Below are 11,264 nucleotides of genomic sequence, written 5' to 3' on the forward strand. Positions count from 1 at the left end.
ACAGACAGTTCACAGCTACATAGCTCATGCTATATACCCTAAGGCAGTACACAGTCACTGACTTCTCTGCTGTGTGGTTGAGAACTGTGCTACTGACAGTCTGCTTAAACCTGATGGACTTGTGTCTGCTCTCCACGGACTGCATTTATCACAGGTCCAAGGTAAGGCAGCTGAAGTTATTTTATAACTTCCATTTATTCACCTATTTTATTCTGATCATACCTTTCTTAAGGGGAAGGTAGAGGCACCCAAGTCTAGGTCATCTTTTACTGGTAGCATGCCAAAGTAGGGTTTATTTTCAACGCTATTTCATCCTGCCAGTCTTTCCAACCATTTCAGGCATCCTTCCTCCTCCTGCATTTAGGAAACTATATATACAGCTTTCCTGTGAGAAAGCAGCTGCTTGAAAACGCGTGTGAATAACACAGAAGCTAACCTCCAAGTTCAAAACTGCCAGCCATGCAAAAAGTGTGCAGAGCAGAGCCCTCAGCCCAAGCATTCATCATGTTGTCCAGGCATCTGTCAGCCGCCATCTATCAAAGCTTTCATTTGTCTTGTGCAACTCCCGTCACCAAACTAAAATATACATCTGCAGATTTGTATACAGAGAACGTGAACAGAGCTCACAGAGGAGTATTTCTGAATACTAAAGTGAAATTTATTTCGTGCGAGCAAGCTGTGAGAAACAAGACAGACGAGCCTGGATGACAGAAGTTACAAACATGGGAGATTAGAGTGCTGGGGAGAAGGGTGGGTCATTCCCACTACAGTGCTGGTGTATGTGACAGCCCTGGCAATGCAGATGCCTCACTGTTAGGGAGTAGTGTTCTCTATGAGAACATTTAGATAGAAAAATGTCATGCTCCTTTTAGAGTGTTTGCGACCCCCTGATAAAATTTGGAGCGTCAGTATTGTACAGTGCTGCTGTACAGACAATACCAGAGCTGTTCCAGACAGACAGAACTCTGCTTTGCTTGCAGTGATGTCTTTTTGACACAGCAACTTTGTTTGTGACTGCCAAGCAGCCCAAGAGAAATAAAATTCTAAAGCAGAGAAGAGAAAAGGAAGAGGAAATGCTGAGCAGGAGAAAAGGTGGCAAACAGAAAGGTCAGAGCACTCCCGTTTCTACAGTAAGATCCCAGCTGGCCCTTGTGGGTCATTAGGACACCCTGGCCATGCTTCTGACCTTGTGCGTGCACTGAGGTTTCCTCCAGCCCTTTCCTACTCCATGGAAGGGTCAGTGCTGAGCAGTCGCTCAGCAGTGTGCAAGCTGTGCCTGGGGGAAAGGACAGACAGAGGATACTTGAACAGGTGAGGGGGGAGCTGGGGCTGGGATTTCTCCACAGCCTCGTAGATGCACAGTGTGGCAGCGAGAACGCTGCCCCTCTGATGGGCAGCATCCCAAATTTGTCATTTCTGTTGGCATCAGCTGGACAAGGGACAAGTCAGGCTTCTGCAGCAGCTATCCAAAAAATCATGGGAAAAAAGAAAAGAAGTTGTGCAATTCCTTTTCCCGAGAATAAGGACAGTTAGTTGGGCTTTCCAGTATGGCACTGACAAGATGAGACAGCTGCCTTAGAACCAGTGTGTTCAAACATGCTGCTGTTATCCTGTTACATGAATCAAAACCAGCACACACTGGCTTTCATCTGGATTTCATTATTGTGATTTATATCGTAGAGACTGTTGTCTAGCAGGAAGCAGCAGTATTCAGAGTTGGAGGGGGAGATCCTTATCGCAGATCCTTATCACTGGCACAAAATTGACGAATCTCTGTGTTTAAAAATAGTTGTACCTCCTTTCCATTTTCAGCTTTAAGCTGTCTGCTTATTCTCAAGCCTCTGAATGTTTTACTTTACATATTTTTTTTTAAAAAAAAGAACTTTTTTTTTTTAACAAAGATTTAAATACAGGTAGTCCTCTTGGCAGTCGACCGGGTCAGAGAACTCCCTGGTAAAAGCAGAGAAGTGGGTAAGGTACCCATGAGACAGCTGCAGGATCACATATGAGACTCGTCATAGAATGGCTTAGGTTGGAAGGCAACTCAAAGCCCACCCAGTCCCACCCTGTGCCATGGGCAGGGCTCCATCCAACCTGGTCTTGAGTGCCTCTAGGGATGGGGCACCACAGCTTACATGGGCAGCTGTGCCAGCGCCTCACCAACCTCGAGTGAAGAATTTCTTCCCGACATCTAACCCAAATCTGCTGTCTTTTAGTTTAAAGCCGTTCTCCTTTGTCCTATCATTGTCTTCCCATGTAAAAAGTACATGCTAGAAGTGGAAGCAAGCACAGCCTGCTGGCCAGCGTAACCTGCATACAGCCCTCCAGCTGGCTCTGCAGCGTGCCTGGGCCCTCTCTCTGCGAGGTAGTTTCTGTCCTGCACAGCCAATCCATGCTATTTGATGTTCTCTGTACAGGAGGAAATGATCACCTGGAAAGTGCCAAGAGCAGGTCTGCCAGAAAAACCCATGGTGGCTTTGTGGGAGATAACTAAGATAAAACTAAGGAGCTTTGTGGTAACAGAGAGCAAGCAACGCTTAGTTAGGTTTGCAATGAAGCTTGGAACAAGGCGTGGTATAGCTTTGCAAAGTAGCACCAAGCTCATTCTTTCCAAGCTTGCCCAAGACAACCAAAAATTCTGAGAGTATATAAAATAAACTTTGGACTTAGTAGCGGGGGTAGCCTTGCTATACTTAGTAATCTTTTGAATCTGTAAATAAGTGAGTGAGGCTTGGACCCACATTTCTGTATTTCAAGTAGCAAATAGTGCTGATCTAATTTATAACTTTATATGTAGAGAGCTCTATAGCTTTTCACAATAGTCCTCTTACAGCAGTATTAGAAGGATTCCTGTAGTATCACTAAAACTCCCAGCATGTCTATGCAAGCATCAGAAGCACACAACTGCTGATGGTCATCTTGAGGGAAAAAAAAGAGACAAGGAGTAGGCAAGTAGGAAACAAAGTCCCATGGAAAGAAATGAGAGAGGTAATCAGTAAGAGTTTGTTCTTCAGTTGCTGAGGGCTGAGTCCTGCAGGCCTGCAGCAAGGCCTCCTACAATCAGGTGGCTGTGCATTCAGCCAAATCCACACTTTCTTCTGCCTTCAGCAGGCCTGGCCACAGGCAGACCCATACAGCCAGGTGATGCTTTTCTCTTCTAGCCCAAACAGGGCAGAGTTTCTCTGCTCCATCTTTACCTTTCTTTTTATTCAAGCATGGCAGCAAGCTGCCTGCCTCAGCCTGAAGACAGAATGTGGATCACTGTGGGGACTGCCTGGGCCTGTGCTCTGGCTCATACATGCACGTGCAGGGCAACAGAGCTGGCTATAGAAGGTTGTCGTGGCATTCTCCTTTTTGATGATTTCTTATAACTGGCAGCTCTCCTTCATTGGGCAGAATTTTGTAATAAATCATCCTCTTTATTGAGAAAAATTTGGATTGGTGCTTAGGATGTAACTGCGTCAGAGGGGGCTTGCAAGCATTCATACTTAGCGGCAGGCAGCTGTTGTGCTTGACATGCCTAGCAAAATTACCTGCCAAGATGTCATGGGGAGCAATTTATCTGGACAAATTATGCTTCTCACACTGCGAGTCAGATAGCTGAATAGCCCTCATTGTTAAAGGTATGTATGACTGTAACAACTCCATGTGCCAAGAAGTTGGCTTTTTCCTCTTCATTATAGCTCGTTTGCCTCAAATACTGCTGTGAGCTATTTAGGGGAGAAGCACACTCCGCTTTCTTCTCAATTCCTATTATTACCCCTTATTTCAGTACCATAGCTCTTAAACAAAATGCAGGACAAGTTAGTTGCCTTTCGCTCTTATTCATGCTCATATCTGATGCAGCCAAGGACGTAATCAGACGAGTTGTTCAGTTGCTCTCCAAAGCCACTATATTGTCCTTTCCCCAAATCCTTCCATATTTAAATACTGGGGAAAAAAAGAAAAAAAAAAACCGAAGGCTATTCAGTTGGGACTTTTTGGCTGATTTAGATTCCCATGAGGATATAATACAAGGAGGCTTAATCTTCTATAAAGGCATAACATGGTGTGGTTTGCATGCCTCTTTCTACCTCTCTTTGTTTACAGTTAACATAATGTAGTTTAAACATAAACAGAAATTAGAAGGGAAAGAGAAACCAGTAACTGGATACTTGGAAACTGTATTGTCTTCCATGCTTCTGTTCAAGGTCAGAACAGCCAAAGCCAGGAAGAGAATTGGCACATTACTAAAGTGAAGGATTTGCTGTTGTTTGGCTGATAGTTTCAGGCCAAGTGAGTGGTGGCAGATGGTTTTGGCAAAGTGTTTCCTGAATGAATACTGAAGGAATGACAGAAGCACTGCACACCCATAGCTGCTGCTGCTTCTGGCATGCAGGATGAGCCAGGAGGGCCCTCTGCTAAATAAAGAAATTCTTAAGGGGATGAGAAAAGAATCATAGAATCATAGATTTGCTCAGGTTGGAAAAGACCTTAAAGATCATCAAGTCCAACCACGACCTTACTCTAACAATCCTCCTCTACATCATGTCCCTGAGCACCACATCCAAGTGGTTTTTAAACACATTTAGGGATGATGAAGAACAGGAATTTCAAGGTAAAGGAAGTAGGCTGTACACTTCTAATGTTGTTCTAACGCAGTATTTCTGTTCACTTAGTTTGTAACTTTTGAGAGTATTACTATCTTTCATTCTGTTGAATTACTCACCAATTAGGCCTATTACCTATTTTGTCATAATTCTAGGATACAGTACTCAACAATTTATGCCAGCAATTCCTTTGAGCATTAAGTTTGAGACTGGCAGTATGTTTCAGAGCCACACACAAAGTCTGGTCATCAAATTAATTATTGTGATAACTGAACTTTGGCTTAACAAGAACTGTCAGCTAGGTTTTATCCACCCACGTTTGGCTTAAACTCATCCTCAGCAGTATTTGGAAGGCTTGTAATAAGGTATGTGAGACTCAGGGTTTGTGCTGAACACTCATCTCTGATTTCAGGTCACCCATTCTGATGGAGCAGTTGCAAGCAAATTGATACTTTAATTCAGATCTCATTTTTCCTGTTTCTGAAATCATTAAGACTGACTGGTGCTTGTTTGGTATTTCTTGCTTGCAGGGAATGAGCCATCATGTTTATAACTATAACTGTGATCATGTTGTAAACTATAAGAATGATTTTCTCTCAACCATGTGTTACAGACCACAGTCATAGACTACGTGAAGCCATCAGATCTCAAAAAGGACATGAATGAGACGTTTAAGGAAAAATTCCCTCACATCAAGTTAACCCTCAGTAAAATAAGAAGGTGCGTTGCGGAGCTCGGTAAGGCTGCAACGTGATACGGCTGTCTCACGTTGCAGTGTGATTGCTGTTGTACATGAAGAGACACACAGCACTGATTGATTTTCCAAGAGCAGTGACCTGCAGAGGTGCAGAATAAGTCAGATGATTGCTTTGATTAGTTGGCTGAGAAAACCAGATAGGGGACTGTGCAAGCACGTACAACTCAGGTGTCAAGCTCCACTTATAAGAGGATGAGGATGTGAGCTGTGCTTGCGTTATACTATCAGATCCAGAAAAAATGATACAAAAAAAGACTTCAAACTTATGGCACTTAGCTTAGAAAGACAATGAAGAAGGAGAAATGGTGATTTTTGCCTCTTGTGCAAAGAGCATGGCCAGAAGCAAAACAACGGATAAGTTTCACTGCAAAGTTGTAGTATTTTGTCACTGTTTCTAGTGTAGCAGTCTATACATACTGAATAATGGTGATTTAGTGTGACTGAAATGGCCAGAAGGATGCTGGCTCCTGTTGCTCTGTAACTGCAGAATTCTACAGTGCCTAGCAAGTTTGGATTTGACCAAACATAATCAACTGCAAAGTTGCATATAGATCACAAGCAATCAATCCACTGCTATTAAATAAATTGTGTATAGCTTAAGACTTCCAATGAAATATTTTTACCAAAAAATGTCAAAGCTCTTCAGTTACTATTGCAGTTTGATACAGCTATCTGTCGGGGGAAAGGATTAAGTCAAAAAAGATTGAGTGTCCCCAAAATAGAGCATAAACATACCTGCCCAGTAAATTACACTTTCCCTTTCCATTTGTGTAAGCAGGAATCTCTGCAGTAATGACTCTTACGGTGAAATGAGTAATGCTTTAACATGCAGTTCATGGCATGCTTGTCTGGTCTCTTTACTCAGCTTGAAGAGAGAAATGCGCAAGCTTGCTCAAGAAGAATGTGGTTTTGAAGAGCCCACAGTAGCCATGGCCTTTGTCTACTTTGAGAAGCTCGCTCTCAAGGGGAAGCTGAACAAGCAGAATAGAAAGCTTTGTGCTGGAGCCTGTGTTCTTTTAGCAGCCAAAATTGGCAGTGACCTCAGAAAACATGAAGTCAAGCATCTTATAGATGTAGGTATCCATACAGTTCCTGTGTTCTCTCTACATAAAATGCCAGTGCGTGGTATATACAAGCCTGCTTATCAGTAGTCATGCTTTCTTTAGGTATCCAGCCCTCCAGCTAGCTAACCGCATTCCTTTATTTTACGTTGATGGGGAAGTAGGAGTGATCTGTGTGATAGCAGAGGACCAAGAAACCCATTTGATGTGAATGAGCACCCTTAGTATTGGATATTTTGAGGTCTGACATATATACCTTACCACCATTCTGCCAATACAAGTCAAAAGTTAACCTTCAGGAAATTCATTTTGCTTTTAATTTTAAGAGTGTTAGTAAAGACTGTTCTTTGAAAGTTAAGTGTAGATGGTAACTTGGGAAGAAATCTTACTACCAATACTATATTCATCAAGTTAACCTTTTGGGCAAGTGGATATGGTTTCCATTAGACACTTCACCCTAACTTTTTTTTTGTGGAAGAAGGTGTTCGGTCTTCTACCCACTTCATACTAGAGAGTTAAGAAACAGAGGGGTGTCTTATTCCGTAACACGTTTGCAAGCACTGATACACCGATTTAACACAACAGAAAATCAGTCTCACAGCTGAGTGCAACCAACTCACTTTAAGAGATGTGGGAACTCTGTTGGAGGCAGAATTGGACTCACATCTTTCTGCCCCAGCCACAGAACTGGTCTGGTAGTTTAGTAGAATATTCTTCAAATAGCCAGGAAAAAGTAAACTGAGTGGAAGCTGGAAGACCTGCCAATTCTGAATCATTGGTCCGCCCTTAAGGCACATGGAGGTTTTCATTAGATCCAGTGGGCAACAAAGCAGCAAGCCAAGGGAGGTCATAAGAGTGGAGCGGGGGAGAATATTTCTGAAGAGTTGGCTGCCTTCTTCTGTAGCATCCAAATCCAGTGAGAACAGCAGAACAGATGGAAGGTTTAGTACAGTACAGCAGAAAGCAAGTATGAAATCTATCTAATCTCCTTTGGGAATAGCAGTTTCTAATATACACTGTACTTAGAGTTGTTATAGATGACACTTTTTGCCTCTGAGGCATTACAGTCAAATGTATCTAATTGTAGCGTAAATAATTTCCCTAACAGTGTGTTGTAACAGTGCCATGCTGGAAACAAAATCTGAGATTTCAAGCAGAGAGGAATTCTGTGGGCACTTATAAGGTGCACATATTCCATTACACAAGTGACTGCACGCAGCTAGGTGTTTCTTTTCCTGCATTGCTAATCACTATAATCTTTAGAAGATGTATCTGCTAGAGCAGGAATGAGCGAGTTAAATGACAAACATCAGAAACAGCGAGTCTGGCTGAGCTTTGTAAACCACCTCCCCAGTAAGAAATCAGTAGGAAATAGCTGTACACACTTAGGTGCAAATGTGAATAACATCATCTGTAAGAAAGCACTGGAAAGCCAAATCCTCATTGACGAAGTCCTTTTCATTTTTTTCCTGGGCTGTTGATACAGAAACTGGAAGAGAAGTTCCGGCTGAACAGGCGAGAGCTGATTGCCTTTGAGTTCCCGGTGCTGGTGGCCTTGGAGTTTGCTCTCCACCTTCCTGAGCACGAAGTGATGCCGCACTACAGACGCTTGATCCAGAACTCCTAGCACTGGCTGCCCTGCTGGGAAGGGGCTCCGGACTGTTCCCACCCGGCTCTCTTGAGCTGCATTACTACTGGAAATGCAAAGTTACAGACTCCTAACACTTCACTCTCTCCCTCTCCGAACCAGTTTTTTCAACAACTGATGGGAAACGCTGCGTTGACGTAAGACTCGGCTTTGACAAATTTAGATGTCGTTACTTTCTCAAAGCAGGTGGAGACTGAGATGTTGGTACATGGTTAATGTGCTGAAACTGGATGGCAACTGACCCTACCAGTGGGGACTGCGGACCTACAAGCTACCTGTCATCAGTCATACAAAAGCCTGAGGGGGCAGCCTCCATTACCACCCCTCTCTCAATCACACAAACCCTGAAAGCCCACTTGAGTGCATTCTCATAGTGCTTTTTCTACAAACCTGCTGCAACTCATGAAAGGACTCCTTGTGAAAAAGCTTTTAAAGAGAATATCTTCACTGTGTCAAAAAGAATGTGCCAATCTATTTTTGTATCAGCAATTGAAAGTGCACTTTTTCCTGTGGGGTGTTTGTGTGTAGATGTGTGTGTGTGTGTGCGCGATGCAGACCTGACCTGTGTCCATGTGGGTGGCTTTGCTGTTTCAGCCTGTATCAGTTACTGAGGGGGAAGATCAAGGTGATCTTACGTGTTTACTTCTTGAAAAACATAACTACTGGAAAAGTGGTAAATGGGATCATTTTTGGATGCTCATTTCATTGTTTTCTAATTCTCTGATCTTTCCAACATCTTACCTTTGAAAGGATCACACTACTATCAGGAGAGAAGGATCAGCAGCTGACCATAAGTTTTCAGTCATGTTTGTGATAGAAGTGAAAGCATTAGTATGAGATTTCCATGTCATGTTTTTTAAAAATATCTTGTGTTAAGCCACATGCTTATTTTTAACCTTCGCACTTTTCCCACTGTGGAGATGGTTAAGACTTGCACTCTGTAGTGTTGTATTTCTGTGCTCTATGTTAGAGTGCATAATAAGCACATTTGTTGTGCTGTATCTTAAAACAGTGTTTTATTAAAAAAAAAAAAAAAAAAGTAGGGCTCAGCAGTATAACAGGTGTGTTAAGGCTCCAACAGCAGGGGCATCAGCTGTTGTTCAGGTTTTGTTTTTTAATGAAAATTGACTGTGCAAAACCTATAATCAGTGCCCATTTAAGTTAAAGACCCTGTTCCTTCCAACATTTCAGTATTGGAGTTTAACATGAAGCCTTCCTGCAACTCCCATGGCTCTGACTGGATGGATGCCCAGTAGCTGCCGAGTGTCGCCTGCACTCCCTGATGCTGCGTGGATGCTGGGCTGTGCTCATGGGCATCACTCAGCCAGTGGCATTCTGGGCATCACACCCATGTCCAATCTCCTCCTGCGCAGGTTCACTTCCCAAGCCTTGCCCTCCACGTGCCCCACAAGATCCTGTACAGTCAAATCCTTACACTTTTGATGTCTTTTATAAATAAATCTCAGCCATGAGATTGTAGCTGAAGCCTTACCTCTGTAAGTTCGGGAGTGCTTGCTCAGAGTATGGGAAGGGCTTGTGAGCAGAACGTCGAGAGGTGGGACATGTCACAGGATGTACACACACTAATGCTTACTTTCTTTCACTCTTACTTTAACCGGTTTTATTACTTCCTTTGGTTAGGCCAGAAAACATCCAGTTTCTTTACCAGCTTTGACTCCTTTAAATTCTAGTACAAAAAACACCTGCATACGATTGCTCTCTAGGATCTGGAAAGGGTTTGGGAAATGTGTCAGGACAAATGGGAATTCGTCTGATGCTGTTGCTCTCCCTCCATTTTAAGGGGGAGGGTCACTGTGCTGGCTTACAGTTATTACTAATACTTGTCTAAATACTGATTAGATACATTCCAGCAGGACTGGGGTTGGGTGAACAGAAAAATGTGCGCTTCCCTCCCCAGCGCAGCCCCCCACTCCCACTGCCTCCCAGCCCCAGCAGCCCAGGAGGAGAAGGGCCGAGTGCCCACGGCAGCACAGCAGCTGTCTGCAGACCACTGCAGTCAGCAGATCTGTCCTAGGGCCTTCCGTCCTCGGCTGTGGCCCTCCCCTCCAAAATCATGTATATACATTGAAGATTTGCTTCTGGTGGCAGAGATCTGTTCCCAGCACTGACTGCTGAAAGCTAAGAGGAGGCTTTACCTTCTGCAAAGGTTCTGCCTTTTGCTTTTTAGTCTTGATTTTTTTTTTTTTAATGTTGCTTTAGAGTATTGCAGGGAAAAAGCAAATTGTGATTGCAAGATACAGACTAAAGAATGGCAGTCTTACAGTAGTCTTCAGAGACGCTATTGAATCATGCTGTCACATTTTTTGTCTCCTGTGCTGCTACCCAATCCCGATCCACAGTTTACACAGATTTCTGGGAGGAAATCTGATTGCTGGAGACTTTCTGCTTCTTGTTGTCATTGTTTTCATTGTTTTGGGGGTGGAAAAGGGTTTTGGAGTGATGTTCAGTTACAGTTCCAATGTGGAATAAACACTTAAGATGGTGGCAATGTTGCACTGTTCACTTAGGAATGTATATAAAGCCATATGATGCTAGATCTCAAAGCACAAAGCATGGTCAGTACGATGGTGGTTAGGACTACGGGCAGCGTGTACCCCCTTTTCTCCCCAGTCCTGGGAAAATTCAGGCTGAAGTGACAGAGGAAATCTGTACCAAACAACAAACAGAAGTTGATTGTTTGCCTTTGTCTTACATGGTAACAAGTGTTGATTTACAAATGATTTTAGATTCAACTTCAAGTAGTTCCGAAAATCATCCATTCCATATCACCTGTTATGTTTTGAAATTACATACCAGACACTCTACCATGCAGAGTTTTTGCTTTTTCTAGAAAAAATAAATAAAAGTTAAAAAAAATAATTGAAAAACCCAGACTCTTTTCCACCAGTGACAGTAAGTAAAATTATTCCATTCTCTCATCTGTATGTGTCAAATGGTTCTGGTTTTGTCTTCCTCTGGGACATAAAGCTCATGATTAAGAAGTCCTGGGCATCTCCTAACCTTCATCTCCTGCAGATTCCTCACTTCCAGGATCTCTTCTCCAGCCAAGATCTCTTTTTGGCACCGGCTCCTCTCCATCACGTACATAAGCATGAAGTACACACAGACAAGCAGGCTCCTATGCATTACTTCTGTCTTTGTTAATTGGAGAGGTTGGGATATGCCACTTAGGTTTAGTCCAGGTGTTA

General features: G+C 43.1%; 1 protein-coding gene across 2 annotated transcripts in view; it reads left to right on the forward strand.

Moving 5' to 3' along the window:
• CABLES1 (Cdk5 and Abl enzyme substrate 1) overlaps positions 1–10,994 on the forward strand; it is a 68,983-nt gene extending 57,989 nt beyond the window's left edge. For both annotated transcript variants that reach the window (XM_052704342.1, XM_052704343.1), the window contains exons 8-10: positions 5,203–5,309; positions 6,212–6,419; positions 7,894–10,994. In XM_052704342.1, the coding sequence (XP_052560302.1) occupies positions 5,203–5,309; positions 6,212–6,419; positions 7,894–8,034 (456 nt within the window). In that variant the 3' untranslated portion in view covers positions 8,035–10,994. The remainder of the gene's footprint in view (positions 1–5,202; positions 5,310–6,211; positions 6,420–7,893) is intronic.
• The last annotated feature ends 270 nt before the right edge of the window (positions 10,995–11,264 follow it).

Source organism: Tympanuchus pallidicinctus, unplaced genomic scaffold (genome assembly GCF_026119805.1).
Source record: "Tympanuchus pallidicinctus isolate F22 unplaced genomic scaffold, pur_lepc_1.0 scaffold5, whole genome shotgun sequence".
NCBI lineage: Eukaryota > Metazoa > Chordata > Aves > Galliformes > Phasianidae > Tympanuchus > Tympanuchus pallidicinctus.